Raw genomic sequence first — 18596 nt, 5'->3', positions numbered from 1 at the left:
CTAATAAAAGTACTGATAGTGAAGATGATTTATTAAGGTAAGCAGTCTCAAAAAGCTTTTATTCTGCATGTTGGTTTACCTAAAGTATTATTTCAATCTGAGAATCTATATTAAATATATTAAATGAAATAAAAATTATGTCTTTTAATTTTAAAAAATGGATCGGCTACAGTTAACAATATTTGAAACCTATGGAATATTTTTTGAAATCTTAACATTAGTTAAAAATACTTTAACGGTTGATTACAAGGAAATGTGAACTTTAAAAATGTATATACTTTTATTTATTCATCTGATGATAATTTACAGAACATGATCTTTCCATCAATTTTTTTAACCGAAGTTTTACGAATTGTAGTCTATACTAGTAAAGTGGATATAGTCATGATCAGTCTATTTAAGTTGTATTTTTTAAGTTTAAATAATTTATAAAGTTATTTATGTGGCCCAAGAAATGTATATAAATTTACTGAATTAATTTTTGATACATTTATATTTGGGAATTCTCAGTTTATATTACTAGATGGTAGACTTGAATCTAATCGTTAAAAATTGATGAATTGCAATTTGCATATAGTTTTAATAATTAAGTACACATTATTCAACTTTGTCGAACAAAAAAGTTAATACGGAATTTGGTCCACTATAATGATAAATGTTTATTTGATTGTATATTAACTTCAATAATTATTTACTTCGTTAAAGTATTTGTATATGAAGCAGTAGTGTTTAAAAATTGTTTGTCGGATTATTAATATTTAATTTTTCAGTGATCAAGCTAGCAGGTCATCCGTAGGCATCAATCAGAATCCAATAGATTGGCGATTGGTGCGAAGGGATTCTGATGAAAGTTGTACAGAAGATAGTGATGAAGACGATGACGAAGAATTTTTCGACTGCCAAGGTAGACTAAATGCTTATCTGTGAAGTGCATTTCGTTTATTGTGCCTTGATTGTGTAATAAAATTTATTCTTTATATGTTTTTAGGTGAAATGGCAGTTGAAGCAACATCATTAGCAAAATGGAGTTCTTTAGAATTGCTGATGGAGGAAGATTTAGATGGATCGCCTTTGACTGGTGGGTCTAATGGTAATAATAATAGCTTATATCCTAAAAAGAATAACTGTTTTATGAATATTTATTTTGTAATTGAAAACATTTTACAATTTTTGCAGATGATAGTATATTTAGTCCGTCATATCGAATGTCTGCGAAAACTGGTAGAGTTCCAAGAGGAGGCGTTGGTGATAGCCCGGCAACTTCTGTGTCTTCTGCTGGTCCTTCTCCATCAAGAGTTGGACGAGACTTTGATGATAATAGTTGCCCCACTACAGTTCTTATATTAGTACTGCATGCTGGTAGTGTTCTAGGTAGGTAATTTTGAAGCAAAACTCAGGATTTTAAATATATTAAAATTGTTATTTTTATAACGTAATTTAAAAATGCAACTGATATTGATACATTTATGTAGATTTTTCTACTATTCTAATTATTAATTTCTAAGTAAGTTTTGAATTTTTTTTCAGAGTATTTATATTTTAACAGCTATTTTATTTATCAACTATATGATATTATAAATAAATTATAATTATTTATATATAACTGATAAATAAATGTTTGATTACTTTGTATTATTTTATTATTAACATAATTGCTTTGTTTGTTAGATGCTCAAGTTGATTCCACATCCAAAAAATCTGATGTTTTAACATTTGTTGGAGCTCTAGAATGTGTAGTAAAACAACATTACCCAGCTTTATTAGGGCGAATAGCAGTTAGACTGGTAGATTGCCAAAGTATTTGCGCTCATTCTATAGCCGTTCTGAACAGGTAAATTAATAGTAACAAAAAATTTAATCAAGAATTACTTAGAACAAGAAGTTTTTGAACTCATTGCAAAAAACTTAGGTAACGAGATCGGAATGTTTATCTATTAATTATATACATAAAACGGTTAGAATTTTGCTAAACATTATTTTGAATAGATTTCATCTTGTTATAAATAATTATATTTTTCTATGATCTATTAATGACTAATAGATATGAAATTTGATTAGTCAAAAAAATAATAATATCAACAAATATTATCGGAAAAAAAATTAATTGGTTTTAAATAAATTGGTAATATTTTCACAATATTATTTTTACAATATTATTTTCACAATTTGATTTATCATATTTCGTTTTCTAGTTTGAGTCCATATAGTTTTGATACATCGCCTATATCCACTGGTGGGGCATCAGCATTTCAGCAGCAAAATGACAGAGAATGGTCTAATGCTGGTGCCACTCAGGATTCCATACCAATTGGAGCTATTCCATTGCTGGCAACAAATACTCAGGAGTACCATGAAATTGTTCACAAAACAATAATGTCAACAAATAACGTATATAATGGTAATTTGATATTTTATTCATAATAAATTTGATGGTAATTTATAACACATTGGTTTCAAGATATATAAGCTAGTGTTATTTTTTGTTCTAGAATTTTTAAAATGTTCAGAAGGCAGAGGTTTTTGTGGTCAAGTATGTCTTATAGGAGATTCAGTAGGTTCAATACTTTGTTTTGATGCTTTATGTAAAACATCTCAACGAAGAGATAGTGATTCCAGTATTATTTTAGATAACGCTGAAATTCCTGTTTGTATAGGTAAGTTGAAATATGTTTATTGACGATTGCGTATTGGTATACTCGAATGAAGAATTCATGTAGTGTTAAATTTTATAGATGGCAATTTAGAAAATGAAATTGATGCTCAAAGACTACTTCAAGCACCGGCCACCCGAAGACGATCTTCTTCTATAAGGTATCTCTTTCACTTTCAATTAACAATTTTACAATGTAAAAATTCATATATTTTTATATTTAATCTTTTATCTTATGTAATATAAAATTATTGTTTCAGTGAGGTATCAAACGCTAGTGTTAGATTTGATTTTGACGTTTCCGACTTTTTTATGTTTGGAAGTCCATTAGCTTTAGTACTGGCTGCTAGGAGGATTTCTGATGATAAAAATGGTAAGAATATTACGACATAATTACAATAAAATTCTATAATTTTACTTATTTCTAAATAATAATTATTCAAATCATTATTTTCATATAGTTTAAAATACCAATACACTACTATCTAATATTTTTAAATTTTCAGGTACAATACCTCGACCACAATGCACTCAAATCTACAATCTATTCCATCTCACCGATCCTACAGCCGTCCGTCTAGAACCTTTACTAAGTGCAAGGTTTAAGCATTTACCTCCAGTTGGAGTAGCACGATATGCTAAATATCCTTTGGGAAATGGTCAACCTTATCATTTATGTGAGTACCAAAATTATTATCGATTGTAAAATCAGAAAGCGGTGGAACTATGAGTTTTTATAAAAATTAACTAATATAATCTAGAGTCAAAATTCAAAGCAGAAATAACAAAGCATATATTTTAAGATAAAAACTTATTAGGATAAATAATGTATATTATTGTGATATATTATTTTGGTTATATAATTTTATTAATAAAATATATCTAAATTGTATGTTTTATTTTCACAAATAGTGGAGTTAATACAAAGCAATCCGCAACTGTTTACGGACAATTTTGGTACAACCTCTTCAGGTCACAATCAATCGAGAAGGCTGTCTGATGTATCAATACAAAGTTCAGTTAGTGGACTTATGGATAACATTCCTTTACAAACAATAAACGCACGTAAGTCCAAAATGAATTGATTTTTTTAAAAAATTGGAAAAGTTACTTCCTCCTTTATAATATGTTTTTAATTGCTTGTAGTGCAACAAAAATGGTGGGGTACCAAACGGCTAGATTACGCTCTCTATTGTCCCGAAGGTTTGGCAAACTTTCCAACCAATGCGTTGCCACATCTATTTCACGCCAGTTACTGGGAAAGTTTAGATGTGGTGGCATTCATTTTAAGACAGGTAAATATAATAAATTGTTAGTGAATAGCATTCAAATAATGATCAATGAGCACAATCCTTATATTTATGTGTCTCAATTTCAATATTTCTCGATTTTCCAAATCTCGATTTTTGCAGGTGGGACGACTGGATCCATCTTCACTCGCAGGATATGATGATTCACCGTTTTCATTTCAAACTGGTTTTACTTCAAACAATGCTGTAAGTGATTCTGCTTCGACATTTAAACCAATGAGAGCGCGAGAAAAATGGCTGAGGAGGAGAACTGGCGTCAAATTGCGCAGTGCTGCTGCCAATCACAGGGCAAATGATGCTCTTGCAGGTAATTATTCTTTTCTTTATTGCTCTATTCAAAAATTGAATTATATTATTTGTAAAAATGTTATTATTCTTTATTAAACACCACAATTTTATTAATATTCTTTAAAATTCCAGGTGAAGGAGCGGAGCAAAAACTAGTTGCACGTTTTGCTTATGGTCCTTTGGACGTAATAGCACTCGCAGGAGAGCTGGTTGACGTCCATATTTCAGATGGAAGTGCAACAGGTAAGTTTTTTTTGTGTTCAATAATCTGCTAACATGATTTTTTTAACCTAAGGCTTAATCTGAGAAGAATAGATTTATTAATCAATAATTTTTTTATCCCCAACTTCTCCCTCATATTTATTAATGAGCGGTTAGAAAAAGATTTTTATGATAATTAAAATATGAAGAAATAAAGTATATTAAAATATTTTTAATTTTAATATTATATTATACTTAAAAACGATCTCGATTTTTGAAGCAAACGCTGGTAACGCCGGTGAATGGAATTATTTGGGAACGGTGTTAACAGACAAAACAGGAAGAGCAACATTTACAATTCCGCAGGATAAAGCCATGGGCTACGGATTGCATCCTGTTAAAATGGTTGTAAGGTGCATAAGACTGAATTTATTTTGTAATTTTTTTATTTCCTCGATTTATAATTTTTGCTATTTAACAGAGGTGACCACACTTGCGTTGACTTCTACTTAGCAGTTGTTCCACCACAAACAGAATGCGTCGTATTTAGTGTAGATGGCTCATTTACGGCCTCCGTTTCTGTAACGGGTAAAGATCCAAAAGTTCGAGCTGGTGCAGTAGATATCGTGAGGTGAGAAGATTATTTATTGTATAAATATTTAATTTATTTAAAAAATATTGCATTTTACATTGACTGCTTTATAATCGATTTTATTTTCATAACAATTTGGAAAATAGTGATAAACTTTTGTGGAATGCGGGTGTAAAAGCATAATTATTTTGCAGCTAATCGCAGATAGGGCAAATTTTATAAACCAACGTCTATCCTAGCGTAGTATTAACATATCTTTTTCGATTCGGGTAGTTTCAACGAACTTGTACATACTATTCATCATTTCTACATATAAAATTAACAATTAATTCGAATAATTCTGTTATTTTCCAGCATTTGTTTCTGTAGTAAAATAATTATAATATAAACAAAAAAATCATCTATATTTTTTATTACAGGCATTGGCAAGAATTAGGTTACCTAATAGTATACGTAACTGGCAGACCAGACATGCAGCAAAGACGAGTATTGGCTTGGTTGTGCCAACATAATTTCCCTCACGGATTAGTTTCATTTGCAGATGGTTTAAGTACAGATCCCTTAGGTCATAAGGCAGCATATCTTAATGGATTAATCACAGTAAGTTTTAAACTTGATGATTAAATAATAGTTATATTTATAATTATTTAATTTTTTTTACAATTACAGAATCATGGTGTTATTATTCATCAAGCATATGGTTCAGCAAAAGATATTACAGTGTATACTAATATAGGCCTTACTCCGAAGCAGATATATATAGTTGGAAAGGTATGTTTTATTTGCAATTATAAAACTAGGTGATTATTGTATTTTGAAAACAAAATTGGCATGATCTTCTTGATAAGTCTGAATAATTGACTTAATCAATAAGAATTGAGATTTGCAATCTTTGAACTGCATGAGTTAAAAACGAAACAGAACAATGAACTGTTTCGAAAAAAAAAAATTATTATTCCAAGCTTAAATGAATTTTTATAATGCTTTAACTTCTTTCTATAATATTTTAACTATAATATTTTAGGGTTTTTCCTACTTATACACTTTAGCTATACCGTTTACTTTATATAATAATTATAAATAATGTTTTTTCAACAATTTATTTCAACTAATTATATACTGATCAGTATGATTCCAAACAGATATCTTCCGAACTTTTTTTGAATTCACATAATTGGTTCAGATTTTTTAGCGAAACGTTATTGATAAAATCTGTCCTTTTGTTCGTTATAAAAAACTGTTTAGATGATATCAATACTAATCAACTCGAATTTTTACCGAGTTTTATTAAATGGCATTTTTGGTAAAATAACTTTGGCGATGGGTAAATTTTTGGCTCACATACACTTACCAATTTTGCTGACAAACGTTTCAAAATAACTACAAGAAATGTAAAAAAAAGTGGCGTTCATTAATCACGTGAGGTTTTTAGGGAGAGGGAGGGGTATTTTATATAGTAAGATATAACGTGTATTTTTTTCACATGAATATTAAAAAAATCCAAACATTTTCAAAACAAAATCAAAAATTTGAGATTTATTTCTTGTTACTAAAAATACACGTGATGTTTGGGGGGGGGGGTAATTTTGAATATCACCATGTATCACCAACAGGGAGGGGGGGTCCAAAAATCCTTAAAAATTTGATCACGTGATCAATGGACTCCCCCTAAGCAAATCGGATTTTCTTTTGCGAACTTTGATAAATGCTATTTTTTGCATATTATTACATTATCGCAACTATCATAAGACTTCAATATTTTACATGGTGTTTTTACTTTTCTTAAAATATATTAAGATTTTTTGTAAATATTCTACAAAAGGTATCTAAGAAGCACCATTCCCAAGCGACCGTATTGTCCGATGGTTATGCGGCCCACCTTGCTCAATTGTGCTCTCAAGGGCACGCTAGGGCCGCTCAGGGCCACAGGGCCCTGTTGCCCCGTGGTCATTTTGTTTTGCCCGGACAATTTGCAGGGGCTAACAATTCACTCAGGCGGCGAAGGTAAGTGGAAGCATAAAAATTTATAATGTATTTTACAAGGTGCGACTTCGCTATGAACTGTGAATGTTTTGCACCAAACATTATTATTATTACTACAATATGTGTAAAATATTATCGCAGTATAGCATATATACATAAAATTATTTCTTCATTTAAACAACTCTAATTATGACACTGGCGATAATGCACCATTGTGGTATTGTTATTTGTTTCATAATGTTATGATCCTAACGCTTTTATTTCGATAATGTTTTAGACATGAAACTTTTTATAGGATAATTATCAAACAGCGAAAAAATTACAAAAAATAGTTAACAAAATAAATCGAGCAGAACTTTGTTTATTTTGTTGGTGGCAAAGCAAACTTCTTTAACCCTTTCCGCTACGACGGTTCCACAGGAAGGACAATGCTGTTCGAGCTAGCGAATTAACATAAGATTTTTCAATAATTTTTGATAAAAATGTGTTTAAAAATTGAAAATTACAATAACAAATTATAATTCATAATAATTTATTTCAGAGTGATAAATATTGAGCAAAAGATTACACACGTCGTCTATAGGCGACACTCGTACAAACGGTCGGCATGCGAATGTCGCCTATAGGCGACGCTCGTAGCGGAAGGGTTGATGATAATTGTATATACAATATGTGAAAATACTCAAACTCTTTTAGTTCACTTGTACAAATACAACAAATACTTGACTCATAGTACCGCCCCTACATCCCAATAATAGTTGATTTTCTCGCCCAGAAATTTTATCACTTATTATAACTAATATATTTAAATTTTCAGTCTGGATTCTACAAATAGTAATATTCAATTGCAGTCGTCACCAGCCAACAAAAGTGGATGTCTTTCTAAACGTAAAGTTTATTTAGCACACGTTTGAAAAATAAACCCAATGTTGAAAGTATTATTAACCAATCCTTTTTACTTCGATCTAAAAATTGATTAGTCATTTCTACTAACAGAAGATCTAAGAGACCAACATCCAATGGTAGATCTACATTGTATAGTGACTGTATGTGTTCTATGTGTGATTTTAACATATTCCCGGTGTTTGATAGTGGAATTGTATGTCATTACCTGTAATTAACCCTGTTTTAATGTTATTCATATGTTTGTAAATATTTTAAATATTTTGTGTTTGTGAGCAACACATATGATCGCAAGCAGATAAAGCTGAAACTGTGTACAGTTTCATAATACAAAATAGTTCCAAAGTATTTAATACGAATCAAATATTTTGTAGATATAATCAAATTCTATTTTATTTAAATTTTAACAAACGTTAGATTTAATCGGATGTGTTACTGGTATCGAATTGTATTGGAAGTATTTAATTTTATAGTATTTAAAAGATTTATTTCTTCTATCAAAACGAATCAATGACACAAATTTATGGCTCAAATGGCCTTTAAATTTTTTAAATCGGTGCAGTCGTTTTTAAAAAAGAAGTCAAATTTTGTCTCACGTTTACGCACACACTTTGTACATGATGTTTTTTCTAATTTCCCTCTCAAAGATTTTCAATGACGAGAAAACGTAAAATTAGTAAGTATGATTTTTTGGCGAAAACTAAACTTCTTTCGCGGAAAGTTAATAAATCGTTTCATCAAATTTTTTAGATCATACGTCGTTGCTCATACAAGTATATGTCACTAAATCACTCATGATAGTTCTGAATCCAGAACCGGTAGTTTGATTTTTGAGTGTTTTTCTGTTAATATTTGTTTTTTTCTTAATTTTAACTAAATTATTTTATGCGGAATAATTTACAGGTGTCAGGATATTTAAGGACTGTTTTTTTGTAAAAGCAACCTCGTAGAAGAGTTGATTAACCAAAGAAAATTATATTTTGAAATCTTTTATATCAAGATATATACAAGCGTATATCAAGATATATACAATCTACTTATATATTGATGTGTGAGGTGTGCTATATATAAATATATATGTATCTTTCTTTCCCAAATATTCAAGAGATGACAAAAGAAGGCATTTGATCTAAAAACTCTATTTTTTCTATAAGGTAATTTCATGTTTTTGTCTGTTTTTTACTAATATTTTTTCCATTGCGATTTGTGCACTAACCACAAAACGAATGGCATGGCACTTTTTTATGCTCAATGGCACTTTTTTTGATATTTGAGCACTTTTCATATATATTTATATATGCAAGAGAGGCTGTGTGATATTTGTAATGAGTTTAACTCGAAATTTATTTATTTAAATTTCGATTTAAGCTTTGTGTGATAGCATTAATGAATAGCTTGAGTTTTGAACTATTATGCATTTTTTCATACACATAAAAATAGTAAAATCTCTAAGAAGTAATAATATCATTATAATCGTAAATGAAAAAAAAATCCACACAATTTTTCTTATTTGGATTTTGATATTAATTATTCTAGCCCATATTAGTCTAAACAGTTTATAGTCGCTTTCATTTTGAGTTGATTAATGTATTAATTTAATATATCTTTAACATAATTTTTACATCATTTAATTAATATAATGGCTTTTTAAAATAACAATTATCTGAGTGCATTTATATTTTATATAACCATCCTAATATTATGAAGAAATATGACACATGGTAGATTCCAAAGTTTATCTAACGGCCAAAAACTTTAATACATACGACTTAAATTTTTCTAAAATAAAATATTAATAAAATCTCCCATGGCTTTCAAGCTATTCTATAAATAGATTGAAGCAGTTGGAAAATTTATATGAAACACATTCTGTGTTTGATAATTATGGGTTTTCATATTCTGAGACCGCAATCAGTCGATACATTGTAATACAGTGGTACACCGCCTTACGAGATTAATTCGTTCCAAAATCACGCTCGCATGTCGAATTTCTCGTATATCGAAGCAAATTTTTCGATAACCTACGGCGACTGGTATCTAGTAAATCTCGTATGACGAGTCGCTCGTAGGGCGGGGTACCACTGTATTTGTTTTTGTAGAGTTTGTTTATTCTATTTGGATTTTAATATCAATCATATATCTAAAAATATGTGAAGTTGATATTATATTATGAACATACATATAATGGCACGATTTCAGTTGTTTATTGGATTGTTATGACCGGTATGTTTAATTGTTTAGACACTATGTAAAAGAACAAACATCCTAAAAATTAAAATCTTCTTGCATTGCAAGCCGATGGTTCATAAACAGACTGAAATGTTGTTATTCAGTATGGTTAATTATTTCAGGTTCTTCAATGCCCTACCATCATACCTATTATCTATAATTGAAAAAATACACTTGTAGTACCTTACTTGATTAAATTTTGAGCCCAAAATTTTGTGATCTCAACTAGATAACGTTATTTATCTTTATGATCCTATCTCATGTTAAATTGATGTTTCCCTTATATTATTTGCAAATTGTAAATAATACATCATTATTTGTATATGTAGAGTAATTCCATTTTATATAGTCTAATTTTAGAAAAAATACCCTGTATTTTTTATTGTATCTTTTGGGTATATTTGAAAATATTCGGTGTTTTGACAGAATTATATTACCGCTTAATTATTATTCGAATCTACATTATAACGAATGAAATTTAATTTTATTAATATTAGTACCAATACTTATATAGTTTTTTGAAGATTTTTTATTAAACACCAGTTTAATATGTTGAATATCATTTTGCTGCCGAAGAGTGCGATTAATTTAAATTATTTATAAAAATGTATTCGAATATGCTTTTCAATTCCCTAATGGCGTTTCAAATTATGATATATTATAATTTTGATTGATTAAGTTTTAATTTTAATATAATTTTGATTAATTTCTTTGCATTTTGACTTCCAACTTAAAAATTGTATCAAATTGTATATTATGGTATATTTCCTAACCGCTTATATTTAGAAAAAATGTTGATAAATCATAATATTAGAAGTCCTTTAATATTAATTTCAAATTTTAACTATAAAGTCATAACTACGAGAAAATCAATAAAAATTTATTTGTGTAGATTTTTAAAATTACAAATCGTTAAATGTGTACCAAATTGTATTGCAAAAGCAAAACTATTATATGTATATATTTTTTGTTAATCTGCGGTATTCGGAATGGTTAAGACTACAATATCTTATTTAATGATTGAAAATCCCAGAGGGACGAAAGATTTATTATTTTAATTCAAATGATTGCATGTATTTCAATATCATTTAATAGGTTATTATTTTTTAATTTTATTTTTATTATTTTTGATTTTCATTAACATTTATAGGTTTCAATAACATTTTTTAAAAAATAAAAATAATTTTGTGTAAACCATTCCGTTTTCTCTTAGATATTATTTGAGATAATACAAAATTTACTCTCATATTTAAAAAATATTTATTATTATTTATATTTTTTTAATTCATTATTTTACTTAAAGTTCAGAAATTTTACTATATTTTACGAATCAGATTTAACTATATCTTAATACATTTATGCAACTCTATCACTATATTTTTCAAATTTCATTCGAGATGATGCAGGTTGTAATAATGTTTATTTATGTATATATTATAATTCTCTTAATTTCAATTAATTATTTTTGTTTCTACAGATCAGCGAAGCGAACTAAGAGCTATCCGGTGATGGACGAGGCCTGCTCCCTACAGAGGTCTATGAGCACCAGATTGCCCTGCGTCAAAAGTCAACTTCCGACACAAATCTGCCTATATCAGGGTCAACAAAATATTGCATCTCAAATATGCCAGTATCAGCCTCAACCAAATGTAGGTCCTCCCCAATATCAATCCCAGTTATCAAATGTTAAAATTCAGTCGAAAGCCGGTAAACCAGCCAGAACTCCTAGTGAAGAAGAAAAGTAAAGTGCAAAGATCTGATCAATGTTAGATTAGGTTGTGATTTATTAAAAAAGTGTGCGAAAATAGATTATTTGGAAATTATTAATGTATAGACCCGTTGATTATATGTAGTTTGTTAAAATGTAAAAGATTCTATCGAAGTCTAGTATTTAATTATTAATGTGGGTAGAGGTAACTTGAACATGACAAATTTAGGATAAAATAATGTTATACAAATTCAAATTCTATTTAAACAATTAATACGGTATTGTGGGTGTATGCAGACACTTGGGTGCTCTGCATACCTATGGTCATCATATGATAGGAAATATTTATTTTATTAATGTTATCTGAATCAAATACAGCATTTTTAAAACCACGATTAAGGATATCGAAAATTTGCTGGCCATAGAAAAAATGTTAAATAAACGTTACTATAATTTTTATATTATTTTATATACAAGTACATAAATATTGCTATAATAGAGATAATTAATGAAAATTAACAAAATATTTTATTAAAATATATAGCGGTTGAAGATAAATAATATCGATTGTGATTTATTGATTAACAAATAATATATACAAATTGTAAAATGCATTTTAATAACACATCAAAAGCAGCTGGACTGTTTTAAATTTCCAATTATAAACCATGAATATTATCTATTCTTTTTTAACAATATTACCTAATTTGTTTAATTTACATTCAAATATCTTAAGATTGTTTATCATGTATCGAATACATGTTTATGGTTTGAAAAGCCGATTACAAGAACAGTAAATATTATTCAAACGGCAAATACAATGAAAATATTAAATTTATTTTTTGTGAGATAATACTCGCTGAATACCAAAAATAACTATGATAGATCTGTGTAAAATATTGGTTTATATAACCAACATCTATCAAATGAAAAATAGATCTAAATTAATTTCATTTATAATATTTTAAAGACAAAAAAAGACAATATTGGTTAAAAGATATTTTGGCATTTATTTTATGTTTTTATATAGTAAAATACTATATAAAAACATACTATATTTTTCAGTCAGGCACTGTTCATTTTTAACGAAAAATGTAATTAAAATGGAATCAAATAGTATTCATTAATATGGTATTATTATATAATTAATGAAATATTTAATCATACAAATGAAGCAATATGCTTGATACTTTTTGGAGGTGATGAAATTAATTAAATGAAAATTGTTATATACCCTTATGTGATCTTTTATAGATGTAATTAAATGTATATTGTATTTATATATTTTGTGACAGTATACTTTTTTTTTGTAAAATACGTTATACGTAAATATTTTAATTTTCAAATATTTAGTTCACATTTATATAAGTATTGTGGGTCACAATTTGGATTATGTCTGAAATATTATTGATAATAAAACAAAATCTATAAATGTATAATAAGTATTGATATAAAATGCATTGGCTTTAACTAAATGTATTATTGAATAATATATATTTATAATACTGATCACACTTGAACTATATAAAGAATCAAATATATTCATGCCAAATTGTAAAAGTATGTGAACTCAATTCAAATAGATATTTAGATAATAAATTGTAAATTTAGATAATTGTTAGTAATATGTGTACATGTACATAAAAACTGTATTTACACATCTTGCTTATCTATATATATAAATCATACTATTTATTTTCACAATAGTGTCCATTCAAAAATATTAAAAATGTCCACGATGCAGAAACTATATCATCAGGTGATGAAACAATTTGCTAGTTTTAAATCGATTATGCAATCATACATACCGCTATGATTATGAAGCAATTATTTATAATGGCATTCAAAGCACTTTAAAAATTATGTATGTAATGTAAAAACAATGTGTAACATTTGTTTAACAAACATTTTATATGTGTATTTATAGTGTAACATGTGCTTCTATGGGAATTTTATATTTTCTTGTATATATCCATTCAATATTTAAAATTTAAGATTCTAGAGCTATGTATTAGTATTTATTTATATGTTTCCTTTATATATAAATATAAATATATATATATATATATATATATATATATATAGGCTTATGTCTGCACCATTATTTCACGTGCATGCAGTACTGTGATTTTCTAAACTTATATCAGTATAAGACATCAGCTTTGTGAATGTAAGAAAGCATAAAAATCATTTCATACATATTATCTTTTTAGGTTTTATATTAAGTAAAACTAGTAGTAAACACTTCGTGGCTGCTCAACTTATTTGATATTAAAAATCGAGCAAATTATTTTATATGTAAATATATATACACATATAAAATAAATTGCTATTTATTCATAAGATATATTGCGATGAAGTATTAATGTTCTTATTTCGCAAAGCTTAATGCCTTATTCCTGTGTGCTATGAAATTACGTTAACTATATTAGAACTTCTAAATTAGGATAACCAAGAAAATGTACCTTTTACTTATATGTATCGCAGAACAACTTATAAAAATAAATGTCTGTTTTTATTTTTATATTTGAATATGTATAAAGCTACACGATTAATATATTTATCAAAGTTGTAAATTAGATTAATAATAATGATCTTTTATCTGCGAAAGTAAAGTTTTTAAATTTAATCTTTTTGAGAAACAAACAATACTTTTTGTGAGCTAAAATCTCAATTTAGATATTTAATTGTCATATCATACAGAATGCGCGATTACTTTTAGCAAATATTGTTAATAACTTCAATTTGAATTTAATTATATTATATAAACATTTGTATTTTGTTGATTTGCTTTGTATAAGAATACGCACTTAAAAAATAATTTGGAACTGACAATCATAATAGTGTTCCATAGGTGGTATTTCATAATTAACTTGAGTATTTAGTTAGCTACACAAAGTCTCTTAAATGAATTATTTTTTAAAATCGATCAACGACAGAGTTGCATTTTTAATGTCTTTAGTCTTATTCAAAATATATCTGCAGTCCCGCTTTCTGTATGGATAAGTTTTAGATATAGAAAATAATTGTATAATATTAAATTAATTGTTGTAAAAATCTTAAAGAAAATATATATGTATGTAAAGTGTTTTAGAAAATATAAAATGCATGTAAGTTATTCATGCATACGTAATAAGTTGAAATATTCTAAATACCCTGCTATTAAAAACTAAATATATATTATATGCATATTGTTTAGTGATAGTTTTATTTTTAAATTATTTAATTTATAAATTTAGTTTAATGCAAAGTAATGAATCTTGAAGCAAAGGAAAACGCAATATATCGTCCGCGTCCATGGACGACACTCGTATACAGAAGTGGTCAACTGGATGTCTTTCATATGGACGACACATGTAGCGGAAGGGTCAATATTTAGCATTTTATGTTGTTACATTAATCTCGATATAAGTAAAACTATAGTTTTTATAGGATATAGTTTTTACATATTGCAAACAATACAACTTGGTTTATACGGAGCGAGAAAAATCTCACTATTTTGGGACAAATTAGAAAATTTTTAGGCAAATTATATGCAGGCACTTTTCAAGTTTACATCGTTTAATTCGAAATTTTCAGTTTTCGGTATTTTCAAATTGAGTAAAATGTTTTTCTAAACAAAGCGTGAACTGTAATACATGGTTTTAATTTGATATTTCCAATTGAGTAAAATATTTAAAAAAAAAGCGTGAATAGTAGTCGTTTTTAATTTGATAATTTCAAATTGAGCAAAATGTTTTTTAAGTAAGCGTGAATAGTAGTCCATGGTTTCAATTTGATATTTTCAAATTAAGTAAAATGTTTTATTAAAAAAAGGGCAGTTTCCAGCCTTTTTTGCACAGCGTCCCTCTCCTCTAATAAAAAAAAATGTTGCGCCCCTCCCTTAATTTTATAAATACATAACTGCAGTCATGATATTATCAGACTACAAATTAATATGCAATATTAGGTGAAAATGTGAATAAAACCTAAATATTTTTTGTTTATTTTTTATTGTCATTTCAAAAATAAACTAGCTGTAAGTGAAATTCTGTCTTGAGGCAATTATGGCATCGTGCCTTAAGGCAAATTGCTGGAACTTCCCGTACCGTAACGAAATGTTCGAGGAATACTGAATGTTTTCAAATAGATTATTATAAATATTGTAACATTGTAATATTTATAAGAATTATAAAAACTGAATTGCAGAGTTGAAATTATTTGTAAAGTATATTAGAACTATAGTCAGAATTAAAAATAAAATTGAAATATTTTCGATATACACAAAACTGAAAAAAACATAAGAAAAAAAAAATGGAACAAATTTTTTTTTCCTAAATCAATTATTTTGTTAAGACAAGCTGAAAGTTCTTTAAATCATTTAAATCGGACGCTTAGTTCTCTCAAAAACTGCCATTTTTTACATATTTAGCTCCGTATCTTCAAAATGGCTGGGCCTGCCTTTGCCAAAAACTAATAAACACTTTTCCCAATCATTACTAATTGAATGTTTTTTAGATCATTCAAATCGGATACTCCGTTCTCTCAAAAATTCGATTTCTATTTTCTGCACTCTTTGCTCCGCATCTCCAAAAGGGCTGGACCTGCCTTTGCCAAAAACTAATCAGCTCTTTTCCCTATCAATAGGAATCGAATGTTTTTTGAACCATTCAAATCGGTTGATCCGTACGCCCGAAAACGTGGGCGAAAATTTGTATCCGTACATACATGCACACACGCACACACACACACACACATTCATTTTTTCTGAGGTATGCCAAAATGTTCAGAAACCTTCAAAACGTCGAGAAATGTAAAAATTTTCAATTCCGATTTTCGGCCCATTACAATAACTTACCCTACGGGAAGTTAATATATATTATATGCTTGGTTTTTTTCGAAAATAGTATTCTGGAAGTTGGGAACCGCTGGCTTACAGTGTTGTTTTTCGATTCATCAGGACGTCACAGTGACTCTCAACTATTTCTTTTTTAAGGACCATTATTAACGGCAAATTTTGGAAACGGATAAACTCATCGAATATGTAGGCGTTAATAAGTAGTCCATGGTTTTAATTTGATTTTTTGAAATCGAGTAAAAATTATAAAAAAACGATAATAGTATTACATGGTTTTAATTTGATATTTTCAAATTGAGTAAAATGTGTTTTTAAAAAAAAAACGGCCATCGCTTACAGGGTTGTTTTTTGATCTGTCAGGTTGTCACAGTGATTCTCAAATATTTTACTCTTGAGCACCGTTATTAACGGCAAATTCTGGTAACTAAAAATTACGCGTAAATAATACGTGTTACAATATATTTTAAGATTATTTATTAAATCTTCGATTCTTTAATTAATGTTTTGAGTTAAAAAAATATTTAGAGACATATAACTTTCGACAACATCAAAATCATGGTCATCACATAACGATCAACGTTAAGTTCGAGCAGATAACATTAACGTTAAGAATGATGAAAGTCGTAAATATCCCCCTATTTTTTTTGAAATAACTCTAAACTCGGTAAATTAAATGTTATGAAATATGTAACATTAAATCGTTAATGTAAAAATATAAAATAAGTGACAGTGACAGTTTATCTATGAGTGACACCATGCGACCCCTGTCAAGGCAACACTGCTCCGATATTGGATAAGTTGACTAGTTCAGCTTGATCCTTGATCGTGTTTAGTTGACGCATGTTGACGGTTTGTTTATGTTCGTTTCGCACAATATTTGCATAACTACGATACTGTAATTATAGTTTAATAGTAATATAATAGTAATATTTTTCGTAAACATGTATATAGTCTGATAGCTAGTCGTAGTTTTTTGTAAACATCGGATCGCCGAGACGTGTTGATTTATATACCATTGTTCCGTAAATAGTTGTCAATCGGATCGAACTAACATCAACATGTGGTTTAGAGTAAAGTAAAAGTTCGTGATTTATAACAGTTCTTGTGTGTTTTGTGTTATGGGACATGTTGTGGAAAAGTAATTGAAGGATTTGTTACTGTAAGTACTTAATATCTAATTATTATGAAGCCATAACGTAAATATATTTTTTATGTCGAAATCTTTCCTTCTCAAAATGAAGGTGTATTAGTAGAAAAAGAGTTAAATGCATGATTATTTGAACTTCTTTATTTAATTGTCATTAGCATTTAACCATTTATATGATAATAAAAATGAGCTCATATTGTAATTAGGATAGAGAGATTTTTAATTGTAAACTATTTTCCGTCGAAACAATAGGGCTACGGAATTGAATATTTATGATCGATATTTGATATAGTTTTTATAGTTAATATTCATATACTTTGCGAAAAAATTTAATTACGTAAAAGGAATAATATATGATGCGTAAATGCATCAAGTTTACGCGAATTTAATTTTTACTTAAATCCTATCGTGCTGTTTCCATTCACTTTTTGTTTTTTCTTATTATTTCATAATTTTAACTATAATTCAAGTCAAACACATATATTTCATTATAAAATGGGTATTAAATATGTGGATTGGTGATGGTACATAAGTTGTATATATTTTGCATTACATGTGAGATATTTTACATATAAAACAGTGTCTTATCCTACGTGCGATGAAAAAGAAAATGTTTAGTATTTTCTAAAAAAAAATCGCTATGAACATATTTTTTATAATAGTGTATTCCTATTGCATTTATGGGTCGATAAAGATCATATCTCATATCAAGATATAGATTGGCATGGCATGAACAAATTAACCATAC

General features: G+C 28.0%; 1 protein-coding gene and 1 long non-coding RNA gene across 2 annotated transcripts in view; both read left to right on the top strand.

The window, feature by feature from the left end:
- Window positions 1–12324, top strand: part of LOC113386755 (protein retinal degeneration B-like) — a 40580-nt gene extending 28256 nt beyond the window's left edge. The window contains exons 13-25 of the mRNA XM_026624512.1: window positions 2733–2811; window positions 2911–3023; window positions 3157–3327; window positions 3563–3715; window positions 3797–3945; window positions 4063–4267; window positions 4381–4491; window positions 4730–4862; window positions 4931–5080; window positions 5461–5641; window positions 5711–5812; window positions 6864–7045; window positions 11634–12324. Coding sequence (XP_026480297.1) covers window positions 2733–2811; window positions 2911–3023; window positions 3157–3327; window positions 3563–3715; window positions 3797–3945; window positions 4063–4267; window positions 4381–4491; window positions 4730–4862; window positions 4931–5080; window positions 5461–5641; window positions 5711–5812; window positions 6864–7045; window positions 11634–11901 — 1997 coding nt within the window. The 3' untranslated portion in view covers window positions 11902–12324. The remainder of the gene's footprint in view (window positions 1–2732; window positions 2812–2910; window positions 3024–3156; window positions 3328–3562; window positions 3716–3796; window positions 3946–4062; window positions 4268–4380; window positions 4492–4729; window positions 4863–4930; window positions 5081–5460; window positions 5642–5710; window positions 5813–6863; window positions 7046–11633) is intronic.
- LOC113386756 lies at window positions 783–1240 on the top strand. The gene is made up of 3 exons (XR_003368010.1): window positions 783–904; window positions 989–1090; window positions 1177–1240. It is a non-coding gene; the product is annotated as an uncharacterized LOC113386756 (long non-coding RNA).
- Window positions 12325–18596: the final 6272 nt, after the last annotated feature.

Source organism: Ctenocephalides felis, unplaced genomic scaffold, assembly GCF_003426905.1.
Source record: "Ctenocephalides felis isolate EL2017-DRISC unplaced genomic scaffold, ASM342690v1 CF-g0.4_SCAFFOLD_03571, whole genome shotgun sequence".
Classification (NCBI taxonomy): domain Eukaryota; kingdom Metazoa; phylum Arthropoda; class Insecta; order Siphonaptera; family Pulicidae; genus Ctenocephalides; species Ctenocephalides felis.
The sequence above is the reverse complement of the archived record's forward strand: the minus strand, read 5'-3'. Positions and strand labels throughout refer to the sequence as shown.